The following is a 16,648-nucleotide window of genomic DNA, read 5'->3' on the forward strand; positions in this document are numbered from 1 at the left end:
TGAAAGTCCACCCCCTTCCAAACCTAGGGATAGAGGACAACTTGCCTCGAAGTCCAAGGGAGAATACAAGAAAGAAAAGGCAACTAATAAAAACTGCTGAGTTGAGTCAACTAAGGGACAAAGAAGCCATAGCAATTGTGGATGAAACTCAAGAAGAGGAAGAGGAGGAGATCTCTTTAACAAAAAGAGGCTCTAGGAGTAAAGAAAAAACTACTGCTGACACAAGAAAGGCAAGAGTGGAAGTTGATGAAGGAGAGAAAGATGGCATTGAAAGGGGTAATGTACAAAAGACTCCTAAGAAAAGAAAAGCACATGAAAAAGGAAGATGTTGGATCCTCAAAAAGAAGAAAGTCATGCATGAATAAGGAACTTGGTTCCTCCAAATTGAGAAGTTCAAAAGAGAAGAAAGAGTTGCTAAGATTAGAAAACCTAAGGGGGCAGAGCGTATTACTGGGCAGGGTGTTTGATTCAGAGATGGAAGGACACCAAGGAATGGCTGAGCTACTGGAAATTCTGAGAGTTCCAAGATGGGATCATCTTCTTGAAGGTCCTGCTCTAGCATATAAGGAAGAGGTCACTGATTTCTTTGTGACTCTGTGATGTTCGGCCTAAAATGCATATATTTAGCCATTGTTGCCTCACATTTTAGTACTTTTAATTATATTTTGAGTATTAATTATATTACTTTGTGCTTAATATTATATTTTAACTATGTAGGAATAAAGAGGTGCAAAGATGAAGAGATTTAGAGCAAAATTGAATAAAACGCGGAAGAAGAAAAGAAAAGAATGAAAGGAGACAAGAGGGGGGACATAATGATGAACCATGATTGATGAAGTATATATGTGCCAAAATGAAGACAAAGGAAAGACTACGTGAAATTGTAATTGAGAAAAGAAAGGAAAAAAGATGTAGAAAGAAAAAAAAAAACGTACCTGAGCAATCAGGTAATCAACCTGCGTCGCACCCCTGACACGCACAAAACTAGCCTCTAATTCTAATATTTCCTTGCGCGTTGCACCCGCGAAGCGGGTGTGCCGCGCCCCCACTATTTTTCCCGGTCCGAGTTGGATTTGGTTTTTAAGAGCCCAGGCCTTTTGGAACTCTATAAATGCATATTCTACACGGTTTTTACATAACTTTGGATAACTTGAAACCCTTAGTTCAGAACTTTGGACCTAGAGAGAGCTTGGAGCCAACGTGGAGGCCGTAGTTACAGGGTTCTATCTACTCTTCTTTGTAATACTTATTTTTACGTTTTTATTCGATGATTTGTTGTTTTCCCTCCATGTCCATGTGGAGCTAAACTCTTTAGTTCTAGGGTTTTGACGGTATCATGAAAGTTGGAGTTTGATTATCGTTTATATCTATTGATTTTCCATCTTTAGGTTATTTATTTATTCTTGGTCTTAATTATTTGATTATTTGACGAAATAGTTGAGCACTATCTGTGGCGTGTGAATTGAACTAGGAATAAATAGAGGTTGTTCGATTAATCGTTTCGCTAATGAGGATAGGAATAGACCCTTTAGCCTTGCTTGGTTGAATACGGAAAAGTAAATGTGTTCTTGTTACCTCTGGCGACCATAGGAATATAGACGTTATAGTAGCATTTACAGGCTTGTGAGCGACTCGGAAGATACTCATAAAGTTATAATTAACCTGTCAACTAGTGACCCATAGGTATAACGATTTGAAGACTCAACTGGGTTGTTGTGGTCATAGCCCTAGATCTATCTCTTCTCCGATAAAAATCCGCTCTTTCTTGGTTGAAGTTCATTATTTGTTTTATTTTATTTTTAGTTAGTTTATAAATACAAATTTGGATTTTATTTCTTGTTTAGATAATTAATATCATTTTAATTTAGTAAATAGTTAATCATAAGTCCCTGTGGGTACGATATTTGGACTTTTAAATCCTATATTACTTGTACGACCACGTATACTTGTGTGTGCGTATGGGAGCAACAAATTTTTGAACCTACAGTACACTGATGATAACACTCTGGTGTGCAAGGTTGGAAAAGTTTATTTTACTTTAGATGAGACTCAGCTCTGTGAGATCTTGGGAGTACCCACTGAAGGTGTGAAGAAACTTGGTGAGGACAAGGCCTCTAATGAATTCAAAAGTCTGATAGTTAGATTTAGTGAAGAGATAGCCACTGATACTCTCTACAAAAAACAGATGAAACCTACCTATCAGCTTTTTTTTGTACTCGTCAACAAAGTACTGTTGCCCCGAAAAGAAAAAAGATGCATTGCTTCTAAGAAGGACCCGATCCTTATGGAAATCTTGAATGTTGGAACCAGAGTCAGTCTGCCCTCTCTTATGATCGAACACATAGTGAAGGTGGTTAATACTAAAGACGGTGTACATGGATTCCCCTATGGATTCTTACTGACGAAAGTATTTAAACACTTCAAGGTTGCTCTGGGAAATGTCACTAAAGGAATCAAGAAACAGATGTTTTCTCTGGGTACATTAGAAGAAAGTGAAATCATATCTAAGAAAGGAGGAGTGGGATGTACTTCCACCATTTCATGATTGATTGAGGTAAATGATAAAGCACTAGCAGATATAGAGGGCCAGAAGGTTGAAAATGCTCTGGTAAAGACTGAAAATAAATGGAAATGGCCCTAGTACAATGTTGAAGGCCGAGAAGGATGAGCTAAGGGAATACAATGCCAGATTAAAGAGAAAGGTTGAGGAGCTCCAAGAAAAACTATTGGCTGCACATCACACAACAGATGCTAGAGTGGACATACTGCTTGCAACTCTCAACTCCAATAACTCAACCACCCATTGACTCTCTCTTCACTATATCAAGTCCTTGATCACCTTGTTTCTATTCTTGTTCTACTCCTAATCTTTTTTTAGGGACTGTAATACTGGCAATGTTTTGGGGACTTTATTATGTATGTTAATGCCTATATTGACCGTTATGATCTCTGTATATGTTTTTCTTTGATCCATGTATCGTTGCTTCTGACATTCTCTGATTGTGAAGTTGATAGTCCCTTTTTCGATGATGCCAAAAGGGGGAAATATAATATAGAGATGTTATAAAAGTAGTCAAAAAGGAAAACTGTTCTTGGTCCAATAAGAAAACGAAGTCAGGGGGAACCTGGTTTCCAAATGGAAGATTGGTAACTGTGGTGACTGAATTGGTAATTGTTCTTAAAAGAAAAAATGGTCACATGCTGTTCCATTTGAGCTGATATAGTTTTAACATTCTCCTTCATGGAATCGGGTTGAACCTGGATCCGGTAAGACATTGCCAACGATGAGGGACATTTAAATGACATGTTCTTCAAATGCTATTAGAAGATGAAGAATGTGACCTGCTCTCATTGCTCAACTTTGTGCTGAAAACTGACTGTGCAAGGGTACCTGGTCCTGATACGGTGCAATGCTGTTGAGGGACATGTTCTTAGAGGGAAGTTGTTCATAGTTGTGAAATGGTTCAACATGAAGATGGAGGTCTAGTATGAAAAAGCTACATCGTTCATCCTACTTGAGCTTACTCTGGAGAAGAAACTTTGGTCCTCAGGGGGAATATCACTTACAAGTTTGTCATCATCAAAAAGGGGGAAATTGATGAGCTATAGCATTTCATAGTTTTGATAATTGACAAACGACCCAAGGACTATGTCCTTCATCAGGTCCTATGAAAGTATTTGCACGGTACTTAACAGCTGTATAGCTGCTGCACTGTTCTGGCAGAACTGCAGCAGCACAGCTGTTGTATGATGGAAACTAAGGACTCTTGAGAAGTCACTATCATTGGTCACATGTTTCTCACATGCTCTCTACATTAGTCTCATATGTATATAACATGTGGGGAATAATTTGACCTAACACTTGCAAAACCACAAAGATACATTTTTCTGAAGTACAGTCGCCACCATATCATGGTGCTCTCAAGAACAAGCCTCAACAAGCCAAATGACCAAATCCCTGAATTGAAGATGATTTAAGTCCTTAGGTTGTTGAATCTTTGTTTCTTTGTTCTATAAATTGTGAACCTACGTTCCTTTGAGAAAGGCCATTTGTAGGCATTTTCTTGATCCTTGTTTTCAAACAGTGTGTTAACACTTTGGCTAGAGTTAGTCGTTGTGGTTGAATTCTCAAGGGGTGCCCTTGAGTGGTACACTAGGATTGTACTATATTCTAGGTGTATTAGTTTCTCAGCCTAGAGGAGTAAAAGGAGTGAAGTTTGCGAAGTTGTTTGTGAGGGGAGACTAGTGGTCTAGATTCACCTACAACAAAGGTGTTGTGAGAGGTAGAATTAGGAACTAATTCCGAGGACAAAAGCTTGTAATCTTACACTTTGCTCAGTCTAGTGAAGTTGGAAATCCTACTGAGGTATGGCATGGTTTTTAATCCCTTGAGCAAAGAGTTTTTCACGTAAATATATTGCCTCATTTACCTTTCATAATTATCTATGAGAACAGTTCAGGGATCAGGTCCCCTAGACTGTTTTGAATATAACTCTCAGGCTGTAAACTAGGCAACGGTGAACCCGTAGGTTCTATGACATATGAATATGAAATAATATATATTAGACTATTTTCTCAACATCTAAATGTATAACATTAAATTTGTCTTTATTTAAAATTAATAAATATAAAATTTAAATAAATACTAATTAATTCAATACTATGTCAGCAATATATTCTATAAATGCTATATGGAGGTTTATAGTGGTGATGCATGGGTTGTGGGTACCGACTAGGGGTGTAATTGGTGGTGGTACAGTGTTGGCTGATGGTGGTGGATGTTGATAGTAACTAGTGGTGGTTGCACTACTAGAAGAAGAGATTTTGAGATTTTCCCCACTGACATTCAGTGAGAAATTTGTGTTATAAATAAAAACTTGATTTTCCCACTTCATTGCCACCGAACCAGCTCACTGGGAAAACACATGGTGGAAAACATGTTCCCATTGAAATGCTGGAAAACTTTTTAATTTTTCCGTGTGAAATCACTACTATTTAAGTTTTTTCTGACTGACATTCAGTTGAAAATAGCCAGTGAATATTTTTCAGTGGGAAAATAGAGATTTTTTAGTAGTGTTGTGTCTTGCAATAATAATTAACGGTGGTGATTAATTATGACATGGCAGTTTACTTAGTCCACATGGGCTTTTGTTTTCTCAGTCCACATTACATTAATAATCAAAACGGACAATTGGCAGAAATGACCTTATTTCGGGGTGGTCTTTAATTTTTGTCCCTCAAATTGCTAGTCTTTAATTTTTGTCCTTCGCACTCCTAGGTTCCAGGTTTGAAACCCCGCTCAGTCAAAAATTTTTAAAAATTTCGCAAGGTAGAACTTGGATTCGCAAGGCAAAGTTTCGCCTGCGAAACTCTGCCTGAAGGCAAAGTTTTGAAGGAAATTCTAGCTTTAACTTACTAGCTACTTAATTCTTTCATTTGGTTTCTCCTGAAGGTATTACTCTTCTTTCCATGCTCTTGAGCTTTTATTGGTAAGCTCCATGCAATGCTGTCTTTAATTTCTGTCATATTGTTCTGCTTCTTTACATTTTTGTTGAGCTACAGTACTTATCTTTCATTGTAAAATTTTATTGCAGTGTATGGTTTACTGTTTAGTTTCATGGATGTTGCAGCATGGAAACATGTGTATGTATATTTACAACAGTTAGGATGAATCGTCTGGTTATTAGTGCCTTCTTTGCCTCTGAATAATTCTGCCTTGCGAATTCAAGTTATACCTTGCAAAATTCTTTTTTTTTTTCTTGAGTGAGCCGGGGTTCGAACCCAGAACTTCGGTATATTAGGCGAAGGGAAAAAATAAAGACCACCAATTTGAGGGGCAAAAATTAAAGATAGTGCCTTTGAAGGGCAATCCGCGCAAAAAAAAAAAAGAATCAAAATTGAACATAAACAACTAACCCGACCCTAACCCATAACCCTAATTAACCTATTTTTGAGTTTGAGTATTATGTATATCTTGTAATAGAGTGGAATATCTGTAGAAGCTTCGTATAGGTGCACTTGTTGCCCAGTGAAAAGTAATGAAGCTAGTCTCTCCCCCTCCCTGAAAAACTCATAAATTGTATGTGTTAAAAAGTAAATAATCTGTAGCTCTATTTACATTGAGAAACTTCTTTTGTTCTATAATAAAAGAAAGAGAAAAGACATAAAATCACTCCTAAACTTGCATTGAAAACTCACTTTAGCAATTTAACTTTACATATATTTATTCCCCCCCCCCCCCCCCCCCCCCCCTCCTATTGTTGTCGGAAGCGAATTTAATACCCTCTTTAAATTGCATAACCAATCTTATGAGGGGTAGTGTATTACACACGCCGCCACATCAGATTTTTTTCGCTTTCCATTTTTTTCCGACTTTTTCTCACCCATCATCTTCTTCTCTACATCCACTTCCATCGTCTTCTCCATAGACTTTTCACTTTTTTTTTGCTCTTTCTTGTCTTCTTATTAGTTTCTCTCTCTTCTCAGGTAGTCATTAAGCTAATTGCTAACCCCTTCACTTAATTTCTAATTTTTGTTGAACTCTTTTTTTTAAAATTTTTTTATACAAAAATGTGGTCAATATCTTTTAAGATAGCAAACACACTGTTTGACCCGGAATACTTATCAGAGCTGACAAAGCACCCGTTAATCTGATCGGGTTCGTTCTCAAAAGAACTATCAAAATGCCAAAGGGTTGGTCGGGTCGGGTTTGGGGTCGGTTCTCTGCTCCAACGACCCCTCCATTGGTAAATTTACTTCCGTCGCCGGATATTGCGGCTCCATCAAGGTGGAATGCGCCGGAGCTGGTGCTATACCGCAAACGAGTTAGGTGAAATTTACCCTCAACAACCGGGGATTGAATTTCTATGACGTCATATTTGTAGATGGGTAACCTTCGGATTGGTATGGCTATTTGTTAGTGAAGGTAAAATTAAAATTGTGGTGTTGTGACGGAAGTGTGGAGAAGAAAGGTAGTGAAGAAAATGGTAAAGGGAAAAAAGATAAAGAAAATGATTTTTTAAAAAAAAAACTAATTAAATACACTTAATTTTATCTAATCCAATAGGAAGATGACAAGTGTTTAATTCTACTGCTTTTAGCATTTTTTCTTCTTCTCACGCTGTTCTAGGATTGATAACATACTCTTTGCCGGGTCACCTCTTAGGGAGATATTAAATTCACTTCTAACAACAATAGGGGGTAAATAAATATATATAAAGTTAAATTGCTAAAGTGAGTTTTCAGTGCAAGTTTAGGGGTGATTTTATGTCTTTTCTCTAAAAGAAAATTACTACTCTTATTTATGTAGATATTAATTGGACCCCATTTATATTAATCTCTGCCATCAATATGTTATATATTTAACTATCTTTCGTTACATCCTGTCAAATTCTCTGTAAATATATGTACCAAATAATGCCAAATTTTACTACATAGTACTTCCTCCGTTTCAATTTATGTGATATAGTTTGACTAGGCATGGAGTTTAAGAAAAAAAGGAAGACTTTTGAAACTTGTAGTCTAAAACAAGTCAGATCTATTTGTATGGCTGTAAATCATTTCATTAAGGGTAAGTTTTAAGTTAAATTATTTCTGTTATAAATATTATTTATTTATTGTTGTGGATGTCTATCTTTAGCAGAAAAGTTAGGGTTTGTGACTTTAGGACCAAACCACTTTTCCCTTATAAATAGAGGTGTTCTACTCATTGTATTTTCATCCCTCAAGAGAAATAAGAACTCTCCTATCTTCACTCCTTCTCTACAAATATTCTTGTTTTAATTTTATTATTTTATAACACATTATCAGCACGAGTCTCTAACCTTTTATTGGAGTTTAATCCATATTAATACTACCGTCTTTGAAAGTTTGAGGGTGTAACCCGGGGCTTAGTAAACCTTGAAAAACAATTGTGTTGGCCAGGTAAAGTGATTTGAGCATTTTGCTCATTATTGTTGGTTTAGTATTTTTAATTCACTTCTAAGATTACTATGCTATGTTTAAATATTAGTATGTCCTGGCTAATTTGGTACTTGTTTTTAGAAAGACCACCAGATGTGGCATTAATACTTCACGAGTCTAAAGTATCACTAAATTTATACTAAATTTATTTGTATTCATGATCATCAGAAGTGATGATTTATACATAGGCCTCCATATTGTGATTTATACCGAAGATACGTTAGAGAAAAAATTCTCAATATTATATGTGTCTCGATTTGCTCCTGAAGCAGCAATATCTTAAAATAAGTTTTAAGCTATCATAAATTGATATGGTTCAAAAGAGGTAGAATAATTGAGAAGAATAATTGGAATAGTGTGACTTTGAAATTTACTCCCGAAGTAGTATGAATTTATGATAGTTTTTAAATGTTCATTTGATTACTCTTTTCTTTAATGACACCGACAGTCTCTACTTAAGTTTCCTTCATGATACCAGCAGTACATGTCTAAAAAAAAATATTTGATAGTACAAATTAATGATCAAGATCTCCAAAAGAGTCTAATTATTTGTCTACAAGAATCATGACATCAGTAGTGTACAAATAATATCTAATTATGGAAAATAAATTGAAAGCTCCTAAAGAGTTTATTTATTATTGCCATTCATCCTATATCGTAATATACAAATGTGTTATGACTGAAACACAAGTTGTAGTCAACCCGAAGTTTGCTAAAGTAAATGACTATCATATTGAAGCTATAAATGATAGGGAGATTAAATATCTTCATAATCATAGTGAGTAAAAATTATGTATATGAAAGGTTACCCAATTTGTACTACAAATATAAGCATGATGAATCACATGCCATAATAAACCTGAAGTTTATATTGATATAAAATTTATGTCATAATAAATCAAAAGTTTACTAAAACAAATAGCACATGTCATGTAAACTTGAAGTTAACTAGTATAAATAATTCCAATTGGCATGAAGCAATTTGGCCATCCTGATTCAAATATGATGTGTAGATTGAGTATTCGACGTATATTGAAGATCTAGAAGATTTTTCAAGAATTTGTTTCTGTTGTTTGTTCTCATGATAAGTTGATTATATCAGCTCATTAATATTAGGATTGAATTCCCTAAATTCTGAAAAAATATAAAAGATGAATATGGGCCCGTTCACTTGTTATGTAATATCTTAAATAGATGCATCATGAGATGGTCACGTGTGCTCTCAGTGTCAACATGCAGTTTGACATTTGCATAATTGATTGCTCAAAATAATTGAGTTACGAGCATAATTTCCAGAATATCTAATCAAGACAGTTCATCTTGATAATACTGGTTCATATCTAAACTAGTTTAGCATTGAATGCCTCCAATAAATAGCTAAACCATTGCTTATGAGAACAAAGCTTCTTGTGCTCGTCTGAGCTATGATATATTGCATATAACATCACTTGTATGCTTCAAGACCCATAAATTATGATAAATTCTCCCCTCATAATTGGTTCAGGGTCAGGAACAAGATATTTCCATGTAACAGTTTTTATGTGTGGTATATGATTAATTAATCTACCATGATGCACAAAGATGGATTCCCTCAAATAAGATGGGATAGATATTAGTTTTTCTAATAGAAGAGGGACAATAAGCAGCTATGAAATATGTTGTAAATTATCATTAGTTTGATTCTCATTCAAAGATAATTAAAGTCAAATGCTAGAACCATTTGCTGGCCTAATGCTAATTTCATACTTCAGATGCAAAATGCTTCTATTAATATTAATGTCCCAAAAGGATCGAGTCTATACCGTGAATGAAGTGTGGTAGACCAATCGTTTCCGAATGGAATACTCCAAAAGAGGGGAGCAAATGATCAAAATGACCATAATGAGGAGGCACTGTGTTATTGAAGATCCTATGACATAATATTTCATGAAACCTCATGAGAGGTTAAGGTACCTGAAAATAATGAAAATGATGAGATCTCAATAAGTTAAGTCGCATTGTGTACCAATACAAATGATATATCGTCGACGATATCTTTGATACAATATAGCGCGCAATATTGTAGAGATTATGAGGATTAGAATTTTACGTCTGTTAAAGTATGTTGATATAGAAGTAATTACCAAGTGAAATGACACATCTTGGTAAGCATAAAGCTTATTAGACCTACAGTCTAGACAAAAAAAAAAATGTCACGCATTTAAATTTAAATGGATATAGTCACTTGATAAAAGTTATATGAAAATTCTTGAAGAATTTTAAATGCCTGAAGCATATACGAGTTCTAGAAATTTGTTCATAATTCTTACATGAAATAAATCAAGCAAGGTGAATGCGATTTAATCATCTTAATCAATATTCATTGACTGAGGGTCTATTTATCCTTACGTCTTTGTGGAAATAAAAATCTATCATATTGTTAGTGCAAGTTGATGGCTTGAAATATTATTAAAACTCTTGAAGAGTTCTTAGAAGTAGTATATTATCTGTTGAAAGAAGTTGAAATGAGAAAACTTGCAGAATTCTTTGGTCCTGGAAGTACCATATGTTTATTCAATTGATGCATTTATTTATTTTGCTATAACTATGAGCCTGATATAGTTTTACTCCTACATGGAGATATTGAAATAAGATCAATTACAAGTTTGATATGGATGTGTTATCCTAACAAATATTAATCAAATTTATTGAATCTACAGAGCATTTATGTAATCGCCAAAAATGTTCGATCTTGAAATGTTATCTATTTCCATGAAGGATTATGGTCATACGATGTTGTTCAACAGGACAATCAACTCATACAAAGGTAACATTAGTTTATAAAGCAACTCAGAAATGTACTCGGCGTGATTCCAACAATATTATATGCCAATGATGCAACTCTATCAAAAGAGTGGAGATGCAACATACACAATCCAACTAAAGGGAGGATTCATAAATGAGATAGAACAAATCACATTTCACTAAAGCTTTTTCTTCACACGAGCTCCAGAAGAATGATAATATCAACCTGCAACAGATTCGTTCAAGTGATAATATGACTGATTTATTCACCAAGTCTCTACCAACTGCAACTTTCGAGAAGATGGTGCACAAGATTGGGATGTGAAGATTCAAGTTTTTGGATTGAAGTTCTCATCAAGGGGAATTAATACGCGTTGTGCTTTTTTTTCTTTTCAAGGTTTTTGTTCCACTGGGTTTAGGTTTTTTAATGAGGCAATCAAAGGGCATATTACTAGAAATGTGCACTCTTTTTTCTTCACTAGAATTTCCCACTGGGTTTTTTCTAGTAAGGTTTTAACGAGGCACATTATCTATAAAATATACATCCAAGGGAGAGTGTTATGAATATTATTTATTTAGTATTGTAGATGTCTATCTTTAGGAGAAAAGTTAGGATTTGTGACTTTGAGACCAAGCTACTTTTCCCTTATAAGTAGAGGTTCTACTAATTGTATTTTCACCCCTCAAGAGAAATAAGAACTCTCCTCTATTCTCTCTTTCTCTACAAATATTCTTGTTCTAATTTTATTATTTTATAATAATTTCTAAATATAGAAATGTATTATTCTTTTTGGTACAAACTAAAAGGGCAAGTGTATCACATAAATTGGGACAGAGGGAGTAATCGAATTGCACGTGAACTTTATCTTAATTGAGAGTGAATAGAGTTAATTCAGGTTATGGGTTAGGGTCAGTTTGATCAGTGGTTTATGCTAAGTTTTGAATTATTAATGTCATGTGGACTGAGAAAAAAAGTCCATATAGACTAAATAAATTGCCACGTGTCATACTAATTCATTTGCGACTTTTGAAGTGATACAGAGAAAATTGAGTGACCTTATTGTTACAAAAGAAAGAAACATGACTTTGTTAAATAATTTTCAATAATTGGATGACCTTCTAAGTAATGAACTCACTCTAATACAGTGGGGAAAATGACATGTCTTGAAGACACGTTAATTATGTGAAACCATCAGTACCACTAGATCATAAGTCTCGATGTACGAAAATTGAAACAATGACGATTCTTGTATGTTATAAGATCCCAAGCCAACATGTGGGAGATTTACCAGGGAAAGGAAATTGAAAAAAGATTGATAAATTGTAAAGTCACAAAATTCTCTAAGCTTAATGAGGGTGGAGTTTAACTGGAAGACCCTTGGCAGGAACAGGCATTGGATCAATAATAATCTTCTCATTAGGAATAACTTTTTGCCACTTGAACCTTTTCACAACGTGATGCATGAATACAAGTATTTCTAGTCTTGCATACTCTTTTCCAGGACACATCCTAGGACCTCCTCCAAATGGCACAAATGTAAAAGGAGCTGGTCCTGATCCCTCGAATCTTGATGGGTCAAACTTTAGAGGTTCTGGGAAAAAGTCTGGATTTCTGTGGGTCGTGTTGGAGTTCCAATATAGCTGCATTATTAATTTGTAGCACATTAAATAATTTCTATAATGTATTGTACTAATTGTTTTTGTGCAAATGTGGATTAAATGAATCGGCGGATTAAATTTCCTGTATAATCACTGAACTTTAATTTACACAATAAACAGTAAAGTGGTCACATGATTGTTGCCTACTATAAGTCTATAACAGTAAAATGACAAAGTTATATGTAGTTTTACACATTAAAGAAAGGGAACTTTAACCTACTGTAATAGTAAAGATACGACATTGATGGGTGATTTTGTTGTTGTATATAGTGGATAGAGTTTAATTTAGTGGTGTTACCGTTATATTGGATAACATTCAGTTACTTTAATTGAATAAAAAATACTTTTGTGATATGCCATTACAATATTACAATTTAGTGACTTCACCGTTATAGACTTACAGTGTGTAAACTTCAAGTTTCTTCAATGTGATAAATATCGGTTCGTACTTTACGGTTATATTGTATGAAGTTCAGTAATCATACATGAAACTAAGAAATTTCAAAAGAATCTGGTTATTAATATATACCTTCCATCCTTTGGGAATGGAGAAACCATTAAACATGAAATCAGCAATGGCTTCTCTGAAAGCACCTTGGAGAGGTGGTGCAAGTCTTAAAACCTCACATGCCACGTTCCAAGAGTATTTCATCTTCTGAAGATCATCCCACGTCAATAATTCTCCTGGTGCTTTTGACTTGGCAATTTCCATTTGCTCTGTTTATCCATAAGTACATCATCGAAAAGGAACAAAAAAAAGAAAAAAGAAAGAAGAAAAAGACTAAAAATTTATATTCAGCATTTGATTTAATATGTGTATTGATCTTTAAATTAAATTGTCGTTTCCTAGATAGGAAATATTTAGAAATACAATCTATGTTTTGCCGGCCAATTTCATCTCACAATGCATAGTACGTCTATTTGCTACGGACATGTAAAAGAGCTTGGCAGATGGCCAAACATAGAAAAGGATTTTGTCAATTACTGTATTGTTTGTGCAAATTAAAAGCTTTGTCAAGATTATCAGAGTATATATAAAAATGTAACGAGCTCATCATATTTTAGTTAACAATAGAGACAAAAAGGGTGGCCAATCTTGGTCGACATTTTGTAATAGAGAAATTAGGTGATAAGCAAAGATTTAATTTGAGCAACATAATAGAGCTATAAAAAATAGCGATTCATTTTCTATGTTACATCTATTATATAAGTGATCATGTAAGGAATGAATCATAGTTCATTGGTAAAACTCTTATTTCAGAAGAGTGAGATTCAATTCTAATGAAAATGATGGGAGCTCTCAAAGAATATTAAAAATAAAAGTAAAAAAGACTAAAGAAGACAAAATCGCAACTACCAATGAGAGTGGCAAAACAAAAGGAGGCAAGGACAACTACATCAACAAGGTCTAATAGATCCAAGAAGAATTGATGAAGTATCCAGAGGTTTTGGAGCTGTTGGAGGAAGAAGACAAGGGGAAGAATCTAATTTTTATCGGGCTATATCAAATCGAGCAGGGAAGAAAATTTCTATTTATATGATGAAATCCACATCCTCTAAAATCTTTCAATATTGAAGGGATGAACTTTTTAATCAAAAGTTATACAACACGTGCAATTTGATCACAATTCGATTCAAATAACAACAACAATAATAATTATAGTCCCTCTGCTCAATTTATACGACACTCTCCCCTTTTTAGTTTGCCAAAAAAGAATGACAACTTTTGTTACATTTAGAACTAATTTACCTTAAACTTCTCATTTTATCCTCAATAAGATAATTTACATTTTTAAGCGTTTATTTTATAACACAAGTTGTAAAAGTTTCCTTAAACTCCAAGTACATCAAACATGTACAAACACATAAATTGAAACTGGAGAGTAGCAATTTTGTTAGAAACTACATATTTCATACAGTAATTGAGAAAAGAAGCATATACACGGAGTATAAGAGAACAAATTAAAGTAGTGATATATAATTAAAGTTAATATTGCTTACCATTATAAACAGCTTCATAAACGTGAGGAAGCTCAGCAAGAAACTTAACAATTGAAGTGCATGCAGAGCTAGCAGTGTCATGTCCACCAACCAATAAACCTAATATCTTAGCAGCTATTTCCGACTCATGCATGAATTTCCCACTTTCATCACTTGTCAATAGCATGTGTGACATTATATCTTGTGTTGCCGATGCTTTTCCCTCCGCCAAATCAATCTTCCTTTGCCTTATGATCGCCAAAAGATCCTTTCTTATCAAATTCGAAGCTTTGATCGAACGGTTATACGCCGTTCCTGGTGTTAAAAAATATAATTAAATAAATAAAAATTAGGTTCTCACATGAAGAGCATGTTAAAGATATATTCTTCCATTTCAATTTATGTAACACAATTTTATTACTAATGCGTTGCTAAAAAGAATGATATGTTTCTACATTTAGAAATATGTAACTATAAACTTTTCATTTTATCTATAGGAAGCTTTTATAGTTACATAAATATTATGACACGTTTAATACCATAAATTTCAAAAGCCTTATAGACACAAATACTATGACATATTGCGGACACAAATTTCTGAAGTATATCCTTCTTTACTTAAAACGACATGCCTGAGGCAAATTATGTCACGTAATTGAAATTGATGGAGTCATTAAATAAATAGACGTGTGATTTTTGTAACAAGTTAAATTTTTAGATGAGATGATCACACTCTTCCATACCTGGCAAGTCAATTGGGATAGAAATCAATCCAGCAGCCAAAACATCAAAGGGTTTTGCAAATTTAGCAACATGTTCAGGATCTTCCACACTCATAAACAATCTACAAGCCAACCAGAAAGTGTATCTTTTTGCAAGAGGGTAGACTTGCACTTGGCTCTTGTTTTCCCAGCATGACTCAAAATGGCGTTTAGCAATTGAATCCATGATTCCAACGTAACGTTGAAGAGCCTCGGGCTTGAAGAAATTCGGAAGCAATCTTCTAACTTTCATGCCTTGTTCATTTATACTAGTCGTGTTTTGATCAACCGAAGATGGGAAAACTTTGTTGATGGAATCAGGCCACCATACTTGTACGAGTTTGTTTTCATTCGAAAATAAGAATTTGTTACCCGCAGCACCACAAAAAACTGCTGATTTTTCCAATAAAAGGTGAGTTTTAAAGACACTAGAGGAGTACTTAGACATCCTATCAAAGATGAATTTTTCAGGGTGACCTTTCCAACCGGTCGACAGAAACTCGAGGGTTTCTCCAATGAATGGCCATCCAGTCTTGCCCGGAGGTAGGGTTCCGGCCAAGTGTGAAGAGTTTTTATTGAAGTAGAGAAGATTAAGGGAGAGTGAAACCAACAAGAAAAAGATACTAAGGATAAAGAGATAGGAGAACTCCATGGGTAATATTAGTTAATTAAAACCTTTTACGTACCACAAGAATAGAGTGAGTTTTGGTAATTGAAGTGGGCACGTATTTATAGGGAAGCATAGCAATGGAGCTAAAAATAGGCTCTTGTGCTTGGAAGCAAAAATAGCAATGGTCAAGTTATACTGGCTTAAAATTAAGTACATGTTTTATTTCGTAACTTATGACTTAAATGAATTAGTGTGTGTTTGGCATCGAGGAAATGTTTTCTAAATTTGTGATGTCTTTTTTTTTTTCCTTTTCCAGAAAAATAAGTTTTTTGAAATTTAGAAAAATGACTTCTCTAGTGAAAATAAAAAATACAAGTTCTATAAGTAGCGTTCAACCGTGATTGACTCCTTCCGCCCATAGCGTTTGACTAGATTTTGTGTAAACTCTATTGGAATAATATTTTGTGCTTACTTACCTAACGTTAGAAAATTATTTATTTCCTAAGGAAAATATGTTTCATAGAGAACATTAAATCAATTCATACCAAACATACCGTAAATGTTCTTTTCCTTTTTTTGTTTTGTTTTACAGTGATTAAATTATTCACTCTCTCAACTTTTACTTTTTGTTTTTAATTAGGTGTCCCTTATATATTACTCTGATACTAATTATATTTATATGTGGTTGTTGGTTTATCCATTAGCATCTGGACAGGGGAACATGGTTACTTTTTTTTTCCTTTTGGGAATTTTATTGGTGGATGTATACATTAATGTAAGATGAAATCACATAAGGAATTGTAAGATTCTATACATGTATATACAAGAAATATTGCTGATTATTCTTGGGTGTGAATCCAAGATAAGATGTGAGAGTAATTTTTAAATCTTA

General features: G+C 34.2%; 1 protein-coding gene across 1 annotated transcript; it reads right to left on the reverse strand.

The window, feature by feature from the left end:
• Positions 1-12,093: 12,093 nt before the first annotated feature.
• Positions 12,094-15,798, reverse strand: LOC132618881 (beta-amyrin 28-monooxygenase-like). The gene is made up of 4 exons (XM_060333880.1): positions 15,129-15,798; positions 14,407-14,700; positions 12,935-13,122; positions 12,094-12,387 (listed from the first exon to the last, which is right to left on the reverse strand). Exons 1-4 carry the CDS (start codon positions 15,796-15,798, stop codon positions 12,094-12,096), a joined length of 1,446 nt encoding a protein of 481 aa, XP_060189863.1.
• Positions 15,799-16,648: the final 850 nt, after the last annotated feature.

Source organism: Lycium barbarum, chromosome 11 (genome assembly GCF_019175385.1).
Source record: "Lycium barbarum isolate Lr01 chromosome 11, ASM1917538v2, whole genome shotgun sequence".
Classification (NCBI taxonomy): domain Eukaryota; kingdom Viridiplantae; phylum Streptophyta; class Magnoliopsida; order Solanales; family Solanaceae; genus Lycium; species Lycium barbarum.

Coding starts and splice junctions, on each gene's coding strand:
- LOC132618881 (XM_060333880.1), bottom strand. CDS start 15,798: ATGGAGTTCTCCTATCTCTTTATCCTTAGTATCTTTTTCTTGTTGGTT. Junction 14,701..15,128: donor TATCCCAATTGACTTGCCAG/GTATGGAAGAGT, acceptor TTTTAACACCAG/GAACGGCGTATAACCGTTCG. Junction 12,388..12,934: donor CCATTCCCAAAGGATGGAAG/GTATATATTAAT, acceptor TTAATAATGCAG/CTATATTGGAACTCCAACAC.